Below are 18,504 nucleotides of genomic sequence, written 5' to 3' on the forward strand. Positions count from 1 at the left end.
CAAGGTGGTTGTAGAAGTATAAACACGACTGGAGTTATCTGATTGGCTGCTGGTGATGTAACACCCATGTCAATACTTCCCACTGAACGCACGTGTTCGACCTTTTATTTAAATTTCCATTTCATCACAGCAATAAGACACTCGGGGCGGTGCATTTTCTGTGAAATGATTATTGCCTTGGGCCTGAGGTGCTGCCTCGCACACACAATACATCAGACGAGGAGGTGTCCGTGGTTGCAACCTCCTCGCGTGAAAGGCACAGCCTGGTTCAGTCTTTGTGAAGGAACAAAATAAGTTCACTTCCTTGGGCACCGCCACCCACCCCCAGCAAATGACAAGGCTGGAGCGCAGCTCCCACCGCACAGTTATTTCCAAAGTCCCAGGTGAACTCGTGGCGAGAGAAGGAAAATGTGCTTCCCGGGCGCGGGTAGGTGCGTGCGGGCAGCGGGGAGACGGCCAGACCCTGACACTCGCCAGCTGTTAGTCCTCCGCGGAGCCCGGCCCCGGCCGCACACGCCCGCCCCCTCCCCGAGACCCCCAGCCCGCCGCCCGGCCTTTTGTCCCCCGCTCCTCGGCCGACTTCCTTCCCCGCGGCCGCACCCCCGCCCCCAGGCCGGAGGCGCGGCCCGGCCCCTTTCCCGGTCCCCTGGCGCCCCCACCCCACCCCAGCCCAGCCCCAAGCCCAGCCCCCCTCCCCCAGCTCGGCCCCCACCCTTTCCCCCTCCAGCGGTTACTGCTACCCCGGTGCATTGTGGGCGCACGGTCCGTTGTTCATTTGCCATTCGACCTCCGCCGGGGCCTGGTCGGACGGAAACGCTCCGCCGGCTTTATTGTCGGTTCGTTATGTGGCGGAGCCCGGCAGTTTAACGTGCTTCTTGCCCTCAGCGCCTCGGAAGCCGGCAGCGGGTTGGGACTCCTCGGCGCGCCGGAGGAAGGATATCTGTTTGGAGGGTCGGTTTGTGCGCGCGGCTTTAAAGAGGGGGCAGCGGAGGGTCTCCCCGCACTCCGCCTCTCAACTTCGAAGGCCCCACGCGCCCCGGCTCGCTGCTCACCTCTCCGCCGCCCGCCCCCTTCTCCGCGCGGGACGCTGCCCGGAGCGCAGCGGGGCGGGGGTGGAGGATTAGGAGGCGGCCGGAGGCGGCGGCCCGGCGGGAGGCGGCGGCGGCGGCGGCGGCGGCGGACGCGTGAGGCAGCCCCGGGGAGCGAGCGCGAGCCGGGCGGGAGGGCGAGGCCGAGCCCCGCGAGACCGGAACGCCCGGGGTGGGGGCGGGGGCGAAGCGGAGGGGGAGCGCGCGGGACGCGGCCCGAGGCCGGGCGCGAGCCGGGGCACCGGGCGGCGGCGGCGGCGGCGGCGCGCGCCATGTCGTTCAGTGAAATGAACCGCAGGACGCTGGCGTTCCGAGGAGGCGGGTTGGTCACCGCCAGCGGCGGCGGCGGCGGCTCCGCGAACAATAACGTTGGCGGGGAGGCCTCGGCTTGGCCCCAGCACCCCCAGCCAAGACAACCCCAGCCGCCAGCGCCGCAGCAGCTCAATGGGCGGGGGGCCGACGAGGAAGTGGAATTGGAGGGCCTGGAGCCCCAAGACCTGGAGGCCTCTGCCGGGGTGGCCGCCGCCGCCGCCGAGGAAACCAAGGAGTTGCTGCTCCCCCAAGACGCGGGCGGCCCCACCTCGCTGGGCGGCGGTGGCGCAGGGGGCCCCCTGCTAGCGGAAAGGAACCGTCGGACTCTGGCCTTCCGAGGCGGCGGCGGCGGCGGCGGCGGCGGGGGGCTCGGCAACAATGGCAGTAGCCGCGGCCGCCCCGAGACCTCGGCGTGGCCCCTGAGGCATTTCAATGGGCGAGGGCCCGCGGCCGTGGAGCTGGAGCTGGACGCGCTGGAGGGGAAGGAGTTGATGCCAGACGGCGCGTCCCTGAGCGACAGCACCGAGGACGAAGAGGAGGGGGCGAGCCTGGGCGACGGCAGCGGGGCGGAAGGCGGCAGCTGCAGCAGCAGCAGGCGGTCGGGCGGCGATGGCGGGGACGAAGCGGAGGGCAGCGGAGTGGGAGCTGGCGAAGGAGAGACTGTCCAGCACTTCCCGCTCGCGCGGCCCAAGTCCCTAATGCAGAAGCTCCAGTGCTCCTTTCAGACCTCCTGGCTCAAAGATTTTCCCTGGCTGCGCTATTCCAAGGATACTGGCCTTATGTCTTGCGGCTGGTGCCAGAAGACCCCCGAGGACGGGGTAAGCGGGGACCTGCCTCCTGTGGGGCACGACGAGCTTTCGCGAGGGACCCGCAACTACAAGAAAACCCTCCTTCTGAGGCACCACGTCTCTACCGAGCACAAACTCCACGAAGCCAACGCCCAGGTACGGTGTATTCTGCGTCTGCTTGGGGGAAAGGTTTATCAGCTGAAAACCCCGTTTTCCTGGGTGAAGACATCTTTCCTGTTGGGAGAGAGGTGTCGGGAGCTTACGCGTGGGGGGGTTAGAAAACCTGGAAACAAGTTTTCAAAAGTTACCGGGGGAGGGGGGAATAACAATTTTCTAATCGTAGCGCTGAATTTGTTTTAATTTTTTCATGACGCAGATTTCTTTGCCCATCAGGTTGAATCAAAAGGAAAGTTTAATACGCGAGGTGGAAGGGTTTAACCCTGTAAGGTTAGCTTTGTGGGGTCAAAATGTTATTAGCTGTGGTTTTAGGAAAGCTGCTTTATGTTGGTAGTCTTTCAGCTTGCCGGTGGAAGTCAAATCTGGTAACTCTTTGAAGAATGAATTAAACAATTTCCTTAATCTTTGACGCAACCCCTTTTAGGAGAACATCCAGCGGAGAAAAATATTTTTTATCATATCAGGATAATGTGAAATATGAGAGCAGTATGTAAATGTAGGGGAAGCTACGTGCATAACTCCTTTTTCGTAGATTATTTTACTAAGTTCATCTCCATTAAACTTGTTGAACTTCTCTTTCCAAAGGCATACTTTTGGTAAATTGTGGTAGTTTTTGTTTCCTTCTACCCAGATTTTTGTGCTGAGATTTTCTGTAATCCCCCCTTTTCAAGAAGTTTCTTATAAATGCAGTTTACTTTAAACTTAGCATATTTGAGATGTTTAATGTAAAGTTACTTATACTAAGTAGTTGATTTGGACTGGTAGAGCATGTATTTACCGGATTCCTTAAAATCATAAGTTCTTAGTTATAAAACAAGCTATACTTTAGTTGTTCTTAGCTCTTGTTTTAATATTTCTAGTCTAAAGATAATAGTCTTACCATTTTGATAATCCTTTTTCAAGCCAAATAGATGTTGATCAGTGCTTCGAAGACTTTTAGACAACCTGTGGTGGTGGATGGAATTTATTCTTTTGTATTGCTAGCCATTGATTTTAGAAAGTCACCTTTCGGATATTAGTCCCTTTGTGTTTTTATTGGAGTGATCTTGCTGTTCAGAACACTTATACTGGAGTTAGTTAGGCACTATCCAATAACCCTGTAGCCCAGAAGTTTCTCAGAAGTTGAGGCTTTAACGTTAAAGCATAGGGTTGTTTTTCTCAGGGGGCAATGGCAACAGTTTTTGCACAAGTTTTAGTTGCCTAAGCCCTAGAAGGAAGGTCACTTAAAGATATAAGGCCCAGAAAGGTTAAGTAAATTGTCCCAAGTCTTACAGTTCTTCGTGATAAATGAGACTGAAGTCTATAAGGAATGTTGCAATGGAAAAAAAAAGTTTTGGAGTAAATCTAGGTTCAGATCTGAGCTTTCTGCAATTACTAGCTTTGTGAGCTCGGGCACTGGAGTGCCAAACTTGTCTTCTGTATGCCGAATACAGATGTCCCTTACTCTGCCAAGTAATTATTCTGTTCCCATTTTTCAGAAGAGGAGTCTAGAGGTTTTAAAGATTTATATATTCCTGAGGTTATTTAGTAGTATGATGGAGAGGTGAAAGGCTTGTGAAAATGAAAGTGTGCTTTTCTAAATGGTAAGTTGGTTATTTAGAAACATTTAAAAAGACAATCAATGAATTTTCCTAATCCAGTGGACCAGTTACTCTTATCTTCTTCAGCGTAGTCTACGTGTAGGCAGATCTGAATGGGAGTACAAATTATAATTAGCTGCTTAGTGAACCTGAAATCAGAGGAAGGGGAATTAGTTGGATAACTTTATGATAGACTTAGTGTGGTGTATCCTTCTCCCCTAGGCATATGTCTGGATTAGGGAATTCATTCCTAGGTAAAACCTTTTCTAAACTTAATCCGTGAGTTATCCCTCCCTTACCCTTTGCCCCCTTAAACTCCCTTTTTACAGATATAATCTTTAGACCACCTTTTTTCTCTTAGGACATTATTTCATTAGACTGAGAGTAATAAAGTTTAGTAGTCATGTTTGTCTAACATGACTATTTATTGGTTCCCTGGTTTGGATTTTGGATGTTATTTGTTTTCTTTCTAACTAACCTTAGTTTGAGGTGTTACCTTGTGATTGACCCCAGGTACCACCTATAGAATCCTTTTGTCTTGTTATTACATGAGTGTCAGGTTCAAGAACTGACTTATTTTTTCCTATGGGCAGAGTTAATCACTTTTTTTCCATTCCATGTAGCCTTTGATTACCTGTAGGAGGCAGTATAACACAATCTGTAAGAGCATTCTTGAGCTTAAAGAAGGGGGACCTGAGTCCTAATCCTCTTTCTTGGCAGGAAAATTAGTTAACTTCTAGTTTCCTCATGTATGCAAAGTATATATGCCAGCACGTAATCACTCAGTAAATGATAACTGTTATTGTCATCATTACTTATTTTCGTTGTAGGTAACTATAACAACACTTTTTTGGGAGACTTGGTACCTCATGTCTCAGTGTTACCAGTTTTCTCAGTTTGGGAGCCACTTTATCTCATGGAATCACTCTTGATTCTAGAGAGCAAACCAGTTCTCTTCTTCATACTTTTAGAGACTCTGGCCATTCAGTTCTTTGAACATTGAGACTTTCTCATCATACATGCAGTTTTTCTTACCTTCGTAAGAAGTATCTTGCATTAGCCTTGTCCTGTCTTAAAAATGCTGAAATAAGAGTTTTGGAGTTCCTCCGGCAAGAATTAAGTTTGAGGCTAGGGTGTAGTTCACTCCCTTTATCCTCCCCTCCCTTTTTTTTTTTTTAAACCCAGAGGACTAGCAAGATAGTTTTATTATTATGAAAATAATATGAAAATAATACATGCTTATTTTCAAAAATTGGAAAAGTATAGAAGGATAAATAATAGATGAGTCTCCCTCTTACCTAGTTCCCCCTCACCTCCCAATAACAATTTCTTCTATCTACTTCCACAGTCTTTGCACATAGACGCATCTGTGTGTTTATCCTCTCTTATTTAAACGTAATCAGGAGCACATGGAGGCCTGTTTTTTTAAGAGTTTGGCCAAATCAGTATGTGAATAAGGGTTACTTTACTTTTTGTTTCTTATGCCTTCTGTAAGAGAAAAGTTATTTTCCATTAATTCCATGGTGGTGGCCAAAAAACTGTGGCACATTCTTTTTTTTTTTTTTTTTTTTGGCTGTACCTCATGCCTGTGGGATCCCTAACCAGGGATCGAACCTGTGCCCCCTACATTGGAAGTGTGGAGTCCTAACCATTGAACCGCCAGGGAATTCCCTGTGGCACATTCTTAAAACCTTTGATATTCTTCTGTTATTTGGATGTTGGTTGTTAAGGATTGCTCATGGGAGAGTCCATAAATATGCTTTCAGAATCTGTTCTGGAGCCTTCTATTTCAGAAATACCCTTGTATTTATAAGGATGTAAGGGACAACATGTAGTTTCTGTTTTGAGTAACAACTGCCTATATCTTAAGAGTCAGGTTCAGTGATTAGCTCATGTAGGATTTGACCATTCGGCTCAGAGGACTTAAAATTGCTTTAATAACAGTGATTACCACTGTATCTTGGTTCAGATCACTTTCTACCCAGTTGTGAAATTTTCGTAGCCTAAATCACACATTCTGTCAACTCTTTCCAGTTTAGTAAGCTTAAAACATGCACTCAAATGTGTTATTGTTATAAATTTAGTTAACCTTTCCAGAAAGTAAATATTTAATTCAGATCAGTGATCTGATTAAAATTACTAATTGGAATATGTTGGTGAGCAACAAAAGCAAAGGTGAGACAGATCTACCAGCCTTCTTTGCATTTGGCAAAAATAAGTTGTTTGTTTTAAAGATTTTGGAAGAAAGACTGAAAAAACCTTTCACTAGGAAGGAGAAATAGGTATTACAGAGGATTGCGGAGCCTATGGCCCATTAAGTAATCAGTTTGTATAATACTTAAATAGGTTCTCACAGTCATTCATTGTGTTTGATTTGGTAAAAGCTGGTTCCTTTCCCTTGTGGTTTTTACTATATGTTACAGTGTATCTAGAATTGGCTTGTTTCTCCCTCTTAAACTTACGTACACATATTAGGTAGATACAAGGCACTGAAGATAAACCTATATAAATAAGACATTTTTCTGCCCTCAAGAAACTTGTACTCTAGTAAGGAGAGACAGACATAAAATGATAGCTACCATGTTAGAAGTATATTCAAGTTACAGTTAAGACACTAAGGAAAGTCATCAGTTCTATTTGTGAAGGTTGGGAGAAGCTTGTAGAATTGGCTCCTGACTTAATTGTGTTAAGTGAATAAGTGTTGAAGAGGGGAGGGCATTCCAGGCATTGCAGTTGGAAGCAGCTTGAGCATAGTGGAAATTGATGTCTTGATGTGTCTGAGAAGTTAGATGATTTGGTTGTTGAGCAGGATGAAAAATCAAGTTTGAATGGGTAGACAGACTCCAGGTTATGGATGATCTTTTTATGTTGAAATGATTGTATTGATATTTTATTCTGCTAACAATGGGCAAACTATTTAGCAGTTTTAAGCAGGGGAGAACCACGATGAAATATGTGTAAGTTGCTGTTTAGAAGCACCTGTGTAGTGTGTATGTGTGGGTTTTGAGGAGAGCTCGTAATAAAGCATATTTTTGGCATCTAAAATTGGTTGGAAGTTGTAATCACCTGAAGGCTAATACCCCAGGCCTATAGATTTAGAATTTCTAGGGATAGTACTTAAATTGCAAGGAAAGATGCCATCTCTCAGGGAGATCAGAGAAGTGATAGAAGATTGCAAAGGAGATCTTCCTTTCTTTCTCTACTGACTGTTACATAATTTGTCAGTACTACTAGCAGGCACCTGTTCGCTGTGGCCTTGTTTGTCCTCATTACTAGAAATTGAATTTGGGTTTGTAAGTGGACACTGATGTTTGAAATCTTTCAGTATACTGTTCCAGTGGGTTGCTGCAGCAAAAGTAGTAAAGATTTTTGGTTTTAATGCTTTTAGCTTACACTTTGATGTTTGTGTTGGAAATTGTGTTTTCTACTAATCCATTTATCAAAAGAGGACTGTAATTCTGGGTATGGAGGTAAATACTAATTACTTGATTTTTTTAGCCAAATAGCATTTTTTAATTTATGGATTGACTACAGATGAGCTCACTGCAACTGAAGTTCCCTCTCCCATTGTACCCCTCAGAAGGGTGGGGAGACTGGGTAGTGTGGTCTTGGATTCTCTACAGGTTGGTGGCATTATCTAGCTCCCCCAGCTAGAATGCTGTGAAGACCCTTTGATCTCCCTCCCCACCCCTACCTTGAAATCTAGTTAATCACTCAAGTACGGATTTTACTTTCCAAACTTTTTTCCAGGCTCTGCGTCTCTACCTCTTCCCCCATTATTATCTCTCTTACCTAATTAAGGTCCTTGTTTCTTGGCAAGTGCAGTGTGTTGCACTATTAACAATAGATTCCCCTGGTCACAGTATCTCTAGTCTTCATCCCCTGATAATTATCCTCCACTTTGCTGCCACAGTCATCTCTATCTGCGAATTCAGTCAGATCACTACTTCTAAAGCTCTGTAGGCACCTATAGCAGTGGTTAATCTTGTGCAGGATTCAAATCTCTTGATAATCTGATGCAACTTATAGACACTTAGCTCCAAAAACATTCATAAGAGCATATTTGCATTTCTTGGGCTTTTTTGGGATCACCTTGAAGGTCTTTCATAAATCTAGAATTGTGAGGATCTGTAGACCATCTTGGTTCTTTTTCTCATGCCATCTCATTTGCTTAGAGTGCTCGTCCTGCCATTCCACTCTTGCATCCTTTAAGGTTCAGCTCAGATCTTTCTTTCAAAAAGCATCTCCTCCCCCACCTCCAAAAAAACTGGATTAGATGCACTTCCTCTCTGCTCTCATAACATGCTTGTTATACTCTTCAGTACCTTAAGAATCTTGCTCAGTAGTGATAACTGCAGGTTGGGAACTAATTCATTTTGGGTCTGCAGTGTACAACCTGTCTAAAGTAGGCATTCACTTCATGCTTATTAAATAAGTGAGTAAAGTCAGGATTTTTCAAGATTTTAGCAGCTTTTTCTCTGAGTAAAATATTTACTATTTTTTGGCCTCTCTGGAAATAAATTTGAAGATAATAAGCTGTGAGGATTTTAACCAAATGTATACTTTTCTATATTTTCTTAATTTTGGAAAAGTTAATTAAGGTGTCTTCCAGATCTAAAATTATAATTTTACGTATGAGCATCTTCACAAATAAAATAACGGAAGACTTTTCATATTTATAGATCCTCTGGTATAGCAAATTATCTGATTTTTGAAGTCTGTCCATTTCCTTAAAATCTCCTTGTTTATCTAGTTTAGACTAATGTCTGGGCTAAGTCGTGTTTTCCTTTTTGGGAAAGGGAATAGAAAATTTTCCAACTGGTCTTTAAAAAGACTAGTTTTGGAAATATTTAAACCTTTTTATCAGTATATTTTTACTTATCAGTGATATCTCATGTTTATCAATATACTGAGAATGGACATAGAATGTTAAAGAACTAGAGAGAGAGATGACTTCTTAGGGATCTATAATGATTTTTGTCTTTAGTACTAGGAATTTATTTGGTTCAGCAAATAATATTGGCAGTTTATTTTAGTGCATATTTTGCTCTGTTTTACCCATATCCTCAAATAATACTCCCACTTGTTGAATACATATACTCTTGACTTGTAAACCCTTCATTGTGAAGAGCATGTTTAATAGGTGCTACAGAAACATGGCATAGTGCTCTGATCGATACTGAAGGAGAAACAGCTAGTGTTGCTTGTAAAAACAGGTAACTTTACTGTTCTTGCACAATAGTAATGAGAAAAAATAGTGGTTGAATAGCGTGTTTGGTTTTGTATAGTTTGTGTCAAAAATGGAATGGGCAAATATTTTGATGGATAGGCTTTTGTCTAAGTTATTTTTAAAAATTAGGACATTTGGTCTGATAATGGCAGAGAATTACAGAAATTAGGACTGGCCCAGAAAATTCAGAACAGTCACCATGGCCTAAAATAACTGCTATGACGTAGCCACCTCCTTTTTAAAGTGTTTTGAACTGCCTAGTGTATAAACTTCAGGCACTTCTTGACTTGTAAATGCTAATTCACTGCTTCACAGACTCTTCATGATGTGCTGCTAAATTTTGATCAGTGCTTAAAATTTTTGCTTCTTCCAAGTATTCATACTGTTACTACAATACCTGTTAGAACTTCGAACCGAATGAGCTTTGCTGGGCAGGTATGGCATGCATAGCAAAGCTTAGTTTTAGGCTTGCATCAAAGAAAGATGCAGTTTGGAAATTTGCTGTAGTGAATAGAGAGCATAAGCAAATTAGTAAAAAGTCTTTTAGTAAAAGTAAACAGTATGATGCTTCTGTAGAAAATTATACTACAGCAGTAACTATTTTAGATATTTTTAGTATTGGTTTAGTTCTTTGTATATTCATACAAGTCCTAAACATTTCCCATCCCCTTTGCTAAATAGTTTGAAACTTCACAACATACTGGTTTATGTACAAGATCTAAAAGTTAAAATGTGTTTTTTACCTCACTTCCTTTCCTCCAGCCCCTCAAAGCAAACATTTGGGACTTAATCATGAATAACTTGATTACTTTACTCCAACTGTGGCTGTTAGCAGGTTTTGCTTAGGACTGGGTGTTCCAGTAGGAGAGTATAGCCAATTTAGAATATTTTGGTCTGACAGAGCAAGAATGTGGGGGTGGGCTTAGAGTTATAAGTATGCAGTATAAGTGCAGTGTGAAAGTATGAAGTATAAGTATGCAGTATAAAAGTATGCAGTATAAGTATGCAGTATAAGTATACAGTGTAAGTATGCAGTATAAAAGTATGAAGTATAAGTATGCAGTATAAGTATGCAGTGTAAGTATGAGGTATAAGTATGCAGTATGAGTAAGCAGTATAAGTATGCAGTATAAAACTATGCAGTATAAATATGCAGTATAAAAGTATGCAGTATAAGTATACAGTGTAAGTATGCAGTATAAAAGTATGAAGTATAAGTATGCAGTGTAAGTATGCAGTGTAAGTATGAGGTATAAGTATGAAGTATAAGTATGCAGTATGAGTATGCAGTATAAGTATGCAGTATAAAAGTATGAAGTATAAGTATGCAGTATAAGTATGAAGTATGAGTATAAGTATGCAGTAAGTATAAGTATGAAGTATAAGTATGCAGTATAAGTATGAGTATGCAGTATAAGTATGCAGTAAGTATAAGTATGAAGTATAAATATGCAGTATAAGTGTGCAGTATAAGTATGCAGTAAGTATAAGTATGAAGTATAAGTATGCAGTATAAGTATGAAGTATGAGTATGCAGTATAAGTATGCAGTAAGTATAAGTATGAAGTATAAGTATGCAGTTGAGGCTCTGGGAAGTGATAGGGATGCTGCCAAGGGTCAGTTGGAAATGCAATGGAAATTCTCCACTTTCTGCGCTTCATTCTGTCGTGATCTTGTACTCCAGATTTGCAGTTATCTGTAATGTTTCACTATTGCGAAATACTGAAGTGTCCCGGAATTCTAGTGTTTCGGTTCTTTCAGTTGACTTCTCATACCTGGAAGCAGCACGAAAATTCTTAGATAGATTATGTGATCTGGTTTAGTTTCAGAGAATTGGGATTGTTATATGCATGACCCCATGTGTTCAGGACTCAGAATGAAACCTGTTATTTTTGTAATTTAGCCCTACCCATTGTGGGGTTAAATGGAGATGTGGGATTGCTTCAGGAATCTCACCACCATTTAAAATATTCAATGAGAAATATTTTGCAGTCCTAACAGCTTTGTTTCCTACACCCTTTTTTCCCCTAATTCCTCCTTCTCTTCCTCTCCAAGCATATCAGTCCTCCCAGCATGTATCTTTTCCATGTTTTTCCCAGGCTCATATATTCATGGATCTGTATATATGTATCTCATTATTTTATAGTAATGACTTGTATTTAATATTTTGTGCCAAAGAAAGTAATGAATCTTTAACACTTAAATAAGGTCAGCATTGTCAGTTATCTTTTCTACTAGAAATGTCTAAGCACGTTTTTTTGCTGGAAAACAATTGTTACTTCAGTTATCTACGAAGTTATTGAGCAAGGTGCTGAGAGAATAGACACCTAGTCACTCTGTGAGTAAAGTCCTGAAGTTCTTAATTAGAAACATTCGTAGTACTTACTGCTTTCTAGTTTAAGAAGGCATGGTGACTTGCCCAAGGACACACGCTTAATAACTAGCATAGGCAGCATTCCAAATCTAGATCACACTCCTTTATTTTTTCTGTTGATATCACATGTTATTTTATAGGAAATTACCATAGCTTTAGTGATGCTAAAATGAACTGTAATGAGTACTTATAAGATTGCTAAGAGGGAAGATTATAAACATTAAGAATTTTGAGTTCAGGAATTTTACCTGATGGATAGTATTTATGATCCTAAAGAGATACGTCATTTTGAAAATTGATTGGGAAATTATATACTTGGTTATTCCTGTAGTTTGAAGCACATTTTTTATTAGGGTCCTAATTTTATCATTAGTTAGATTTAATTAACTTTGTTGACCTAAACTATTTGACTCAATGTTTGCCAAGAGTTTTACATATTTATTATTTTATTTATTTTTATTTTTGGCTGCATTGGGTCTTCGTTTCTGTGTGTGGGCTTTCTCTAGTTGCGTCGAGCAGGGGCTTCTCTTCTTTGTGGTGCACTGGCTTCTCATTGCAGTGGCTTCTCGTGGTGGGAGCACAGGCTTTAGGTGTGCTGGCTTCAGTGGTTGCGGCACGTGGGCTTCAGTAGTTGTGTCTCATGAGTTCAGTAGTTGCGCACATGCTTTGTTGCTCTGTGGCATGTGGGATCTTCCCGGACCAGGGCTCAAACCTGCACTGGCAGTCGGATTCTTAACCACTGAGCCACCAGGGGAGTCCCTTAAATAATTCTTAATCCATGTCTTCAGCTATATTTGAAAAGATAACATGATATGTGATACATATTCTTTAAATGAAATTCTGCTGATCCTCAGGATGTTTCTTTTTTTTTTTTATGATAACAGTGGCTTGCAGCAAGCTAAGCTGTTCACTCACTCCTTTCCTCTCAATATTTGGGATTGTCAATACTTCAGTCTCAATATGTAATGATTACTAACAAATTAGTGTATTTCATAGTGCTTTTTAAAAAGTTACTGATAATGATTTGTTGTCTTTGGTCTGATGGCTTTAAAAAGTAAATAGAATTTAATATTAATGTTTTCCATCTATTACAGGAGTCAGAAATACCATCAGAGGAGGGGTACTGTGACTTTAATAGTAGGCCAAATGAGAACTCTTATTGCTATCAACTTCTTCGACAACTAAATGAACAGAGGAAGAAGGGTATTCTTTGTGATGTCAGCATTGTGGTGAGCGGAAAAATCTTTAAAGCTCATAAGAACATCCTGGTTGCAGGCAGCCGTTTCTTTAAGACTTTATATTGCTTTTCAAACAAAGAAAGCCCTAACCAAAACAATACTACCCATTTAGATATTGCTGCAGTTCAAGGTTTTTCAGTCATCTTGGACTTCTTGTATTCTGGTAACCTGGTGCTCACAAGCCAAAATGCCATTGAAGTAATGACAGTGGCCAGCTATCTTCAAATGAGTGAAGTTGTTCAAACTTGTCGAAATTTCATTAAAGATGCCTTAAATATAAGCATTAAATCAGAAGCTCCAGAGTCTGTAGTTGTGGACTATAATAATAGAAAACCAGTTAACAGAGATGGCCTGTCTTCATCACGGGATCAAAAAATTGCCAGTTTTTGGGCAACACGGAATCTTACCAATTTGGCAAGTAATGTAAAAATTGAAAATGATGGTTGTAACGTCGACGAGGGCCAAATAGAAAACTACCAAATGAATGACAGTAGTTGGGTCCAGGATGGTTCACCTGAATTGACAGAAAATGAGTCTCAAGGTCAAACAAAAGTGTTTATTTGGAATAATATGGGCTCCCAGGGAATTCAAGAGACTGGCAAAACAAGGAGGAAAACCCAAGCTACGAAGAGATTTATTTATAATATACCACCTAATAATGAAACAAATTTAGAAGATTGCTCAGTGATGCAGCCACCTGTTGCCTATCCAGAAGAAGATTTGTCATTCATCAAGGAAGAACCAGGTAAATATTGTATATACAGAGGTATTTCAGTTTTCATTCTTATTCTGGTTGGATATAATCTTGTGTGTATTCTTAAAGTATTTTTTTCATTATAAAAAGAATACATATAAGTAAGACTAAAATTTGAGTCTTTATAATAAAAGGGAGAAAATCACTCAAACAAGCACATATTATATCTTACATAATCTTATACTAAATGTAAGATTTGGCGTGTCTTAGTTTTTTCTCTAAGCATGTAGATGTGAGTTTCTCAAAGGTTGTGTTAAATATAGGAATTTGCCCATATTTTATGGAATGTGGACACCATGTATAGTTCTTTGACTTTGCTGATCTTTAGCCTCTGATCACTTTTTGTACCCAGTACTGGAAAAGGTAAAATCTTCTGGTTGTAATGTGTGATCCGTTTGTCATTTCAGGACATTTTTGAGATCTAGTTAACATTCTTTACTCTCAATTTTCTTCGTAAACATATAATTGTTTTATAGAAGTTTGCAAATGTTAATGGGATTATTCTACTTTGTTTAGAGTTACTGTTCTGTGCTCCGCATAAATCTTTCAGAAGCTGGAATATTTTAAGTTTGTCCCACTGTTACCTCATTTTCATTCTCATTTACATTAGTTAAGTAAGAGAGAGGCCTCTGAGACCTTTCTCTTCAATATATTCCCAAAGGAATATATATAAGAACCTCAACATATCACATTTGTAGTGTAGGTTTTTAAAAAAATGGAGTGAGTGGGGGACCATTGTTGAAGAGTGAAAATAGATTTTGAAACTTTTCTTTACGTTTAATTTGATTGTCTGTGTTTAACTTATTTGAAGAAGTAGCCCAGTGGGTTTGAGATTTTCCTATGTGGACTTTTCTACCACTGTCGTATTTAGTGCTTGTGTTGCTTCAGAGCTCTATAACTGTTCAGTGTCTGAGTTACGTGATGGTGATCATCTGGGAATGGAGTACTTTCTGTTAAAGAGAATCGTTGTTAGTTCCCAAAGGGCAAAATGCCATAATCCTGTGAAATGGTTCCTCTGGCTGTTTAGGCTTGGGTTTAATTTTCATTGGTAGAAATTTTTAATCATGTGAAAATCAGTATGCATGTGTAATGAATACTATTTGCTGATCTTTCCCCTCCTACTTATCAAGTCTTTAGCAATAAAACCCCAGAGGTAGTTTCTTTAAAGTATTAATGGTAAGTAGACTTTCTTAGCAGCACTTTATATTTTGTCTTAATTTTTAATGTAGAAGACCTTGAAGCAGTTCTCAGAATTAGAGCTACGTTGTCTTTTTCTGCATGAATTAATCATTTAGTAGTATGGTGGGAAACCTGTAGTGTTTTTTTTTAATTTATATAGATAACACGCAATATAAGGAGTTAGCAGATTTTTTTGTATAGTAGTTGATTGACAAAACTAATTAGAGCTAACCCCATTCTTAAAATTAATGCCACACATAATTGGAGTGATTCAAAGAGAAGAAAAGCAGTAATTTGAACCACAGTGCATACTTTCAAAAATAACATTGCTAGTGATTATCTTAGCAAGCACCCCTAGCTGTATCAATGGACTAGGTCTATCATAAATTAATTTTTGGTAGTCTAGTATGCTTTTAACTTATCTCTAATATCTTATAAATGAAAATTCTGTTATGTCGTTGATATCACATTAGTATCTGATGAGCCTTGCTTAACTCACAAGTTTGGTTGTATCAGTGATGTGCTACATTCCAACTGTTAAAACTTTTCACAACTTTTTAGTGCCTCTGAATCCACCTTCATTCAGTGGCAGAAAATGGGTCCTGTAAGAGCTAGAACATAATATGATACAGAGCCAGAGGCTGGCAAATTTTTACTGTAAAGGGCCAAGCAGTAAATATTTTTGGGTTCGTTGGTCATAAAGTCAGTTACTTGAGTCTGTCATTGTAGCATGAAAGCATTCACAGACAGTATGTAAACAAATGAACATGGGTGTGTTCTAGTGTTGCCAACTTTTGGTATAGAGCAGTGGGTCTTAATCATGGCTGCATGTTGGCATTAATTGGGAACTTTACAGGCCACCATGATTCTTGGATCTCTCTGCTAGGGATATAGATTTAATTGGTCTGGGATGTGGCCTGGTTGTTGAAACTTTTATAAACTCTGCAGGTGATTCTGTTGTGAACCAAGGTTGAAATCTGCTGATGTAGAGGAAAGCCCAAATTGAATCAGGATTGGGAAGTGAGCTCTGCCACTTATATGTTACCATAATCAAATTAAGCTAAACTCATGCCCTCGGTTTCCTCTTCTTTAGAATATGCTATTTATTTTATAGGGTTATTATGAAAAATGACAAATATAAAAACATAGCTCGCATGGTCATCTTAGTCCCCCTTACAGACTATTGAGATTATTTAAAATCAGTTTTCCAGTGCAGTGTACTTTCTACCAAATTCTAGATAGGTGGTCTTATTATAGCCTCAGCCTGACCTTTTGTTTTAATACTTAGAATACTTTTTGAAGCAGCCTGTTCCAGGGTTAAAATGAATATCATTATTAGGAAGTTACTTTATATTCAGCTAAAATTTGCTTCTCTTTAACTCCTAATTCTGCCATTTTTAGTAGTATAATCTGAGCCTAACCTCTAATCTCTAATCAACCTGATAACCCTTCAGATATTAACATTTGAAAAATTCCCCTGAAGTCCCCTTCTTCTGGGCTAAGTGCTGTACCTCCCACCTTGTGAATGCCAAACCCTTTTACACCCTTCTTAACAGCCATAGACAGTTTGTTTCACCCTGAAATTTTGATGCACAGAATTGACTAGAACTCTCCAGGCAAATTCTGACCAGTAAAGAACACAGTGGGTCTGTATTTACCAAGGTTAAGGCCTTTCTCAAGGTCATTCAGTTAGTAAAAATATAGGCAGGTTCCATGTTTAGGACTGTCTGGCATTAGAAGCTTGGCAGTTAATAAACTAGTGACCCAGTCTTAAAAAATGAGGCCCATTTTAAAACTTGTAACATTTTAATGAATTCCACATTAATGGTTATACTTCTTTTCATTTTCACTTATTGAAAAAATAGTGAAATTTTTCGGTGAAATAAATGCTTTTAAACGTACTTAAAATTCTATACCTAAACATGTGAAAAGTCGTGGTGAATTATCCATTTAGTCTATAAGCAGTGCTTGGCATATTTGGATTTGTGGGTCTCTTGTAGGAACTGTGACTTCCCAGATTCTTAAGCCTACTATTTGTAAATCACAGCTCTAAATACTGTTGTCTTCTTGTCATATAATGTTGAAGGTGGTGTTTGGATGCCTCATAAAGAAATATAATTGAGATACTGAGATAGGAAGGTTTATCAGGGATTGTATTCAGATGGTATTTTTTTTAATCTTAAAGAAGCTAGTATACCTATTATTTGACTCACTACTGGGATTCCCTTCAAATCATTTTTGATAATATGAAGATATTTGGAAGTGGAACTCCAGAAAAGTTAGAAACTTCTGTCTTTTTTACTGTCTTATTGGGGTTTATTGGATAATTAAAACTGTTAGGAAAAACAGTTCTGGGTAATAAAATAGGAAAAAAAGGAGTCATTTAATGAGTTCCTTTGATAATGTAAAAATTTCAAAACCTCATCTTCCTGATTTACAGCCAGAAAACAAGTTTCAGCCAAATAAATAAAGTACATGTAAATCTTAAGATTAGAAATTAAATTGTAGGGGCAAAAATAACTAATGCCTACATTATTTTACACAGTGTGTTCATCTGTACTGTTAGAACAAGTCAGGTATGTTAATCCCATCTTTGATCTACTCTGGACTCATGGAACATTGGGTTTTCTGAATCTGTATTTTTGTATTATTTGTGCCAGTCACACTGGCAAGTTGCCCCATTGTAAATAACTGTACTCTGTACGTAATACATTTTATATCTGCATGCAATACATACCTCATTTTGAACAAAGATTTTGAATGACTGACAAGAAACAAATTATCAAAATACAAATAAAATATAGCAATAAAGAAGTGTGCTAGCCAAGGGTGTTAATATGGTTAGCCTAATTAAAATTGCTTTTTGTTGGTTCTAAGATGATAAGAAACCCTTCAAAGTGAGGAAACGTACCAGTTCTGTGGGATGACAAACTTTTCTGGTACTGAATTCTGAAAGGAATTTCTCCAGTGGGGTTTTGTATAGTTGACACTAAGTAGTATAATTGGCAATTTCCTCAAAAGCATTTTCTAGTAAATGCAACAGTAGATTATAGAATTAATTTTTATCTAATAAAAGCTGGTAAAATTTCATCTAGATAATTGAATTTTTCATGATGCCGTACAAATACTCAGACGCAAGGTGGTTTTAGTTGATCAAAGGATATAATTTAGCGTTCTTTTAAACAATCTAAAAGTTCCTTTCTCTCATCTGTACTTTGGATAGGAAAACAGCTTTGTGGCATTTGTGAATTTTTATTAATTCCTACAAGTAGAGTTGAATTGAGGTTTAAGCTTTAACATCTTTAATTTGTGTAATTGTCTATTGGTTAAAAAGCATTTAATTCGAGTATTTAGAAAACAACTTTGAGAAAAGAATGCTCAAATTATATATCTTTAAGATATCCTAATGAGTCATACTTGAAGTAGTGAATTACCAGCAGTTACGCCCTTCTATATTTGGGGTGATAATTGATACGTGGCATCACTTTCAGATGTTGCAGAATCTTGAAATGCTTTCTTAAATGATCTTTTTTTTTAAAATTTAAACATTTTTACAACTTTGAAAATTGGCCATCTGATTTGAGATTTTCCAATATTTTGGCCATGCCATATAAAGTTACTGTATGAACTACTTAAAATGTTTCCACTTAACTTGGCTTGAGTTTATCACACATAATATCTCTAATTAGAAGGAAAGAAAATTTCATAATTATGAAATCTTGGAGGCTATAAATCAAAGCTTTTAAAAATCATTTTGGCAACAAAACCTGATAATCAATTGGCA

General features: G+C 39.6%; 1 protein-coding gene across 2 annotated transcripts in view; it reads left to right on the forward strand.

Moving 5' to 3' along the window:
* The first annotated feature begins 306 nt into the window (after positions 1–306).
* Positions 307–18,504, forward strand: part of ZBTB10 (zinc finger and BTB domain containing 10) — a 34,785-nt gene continuing 16,587 nt past the window's right edge. The window contains exons 1-2 of one of the 2 annotated variants that reach the window (XM_060127990.1): positions 307–427; positions 12,644–13,532. In XM_060127990.1, the coding sequence (XP_059983973.1) occupies positions 332–427; positions 12,644–13,532 (985 nt within the window). In that variant the 5' untranslated portion in view covers positions 307–331. Of the gene's footprint in view, positions 428–1,330; positions 2,345–12,643; positions 13,533–18,504 lie in introns of those variants that run through there. The other variant, XM_060127989.1, reaches the window with a different exon arrangement.

Source organism: Lagenorhynchus albirostris, chromosome 17, assembly GCF_949774975.1.
Source record: "Lagenorhynchus albirostris chromosome 17, mLagAlb1.1, whole genome shotgun sequence".
Classification (NCBI taxonomy): Eukaryota; Metazoa; Chordata; class Mammalia; order Artiodactyla; family Delphinidae; genus Lagenorhynchus; species Lagenorhynchus albirostris.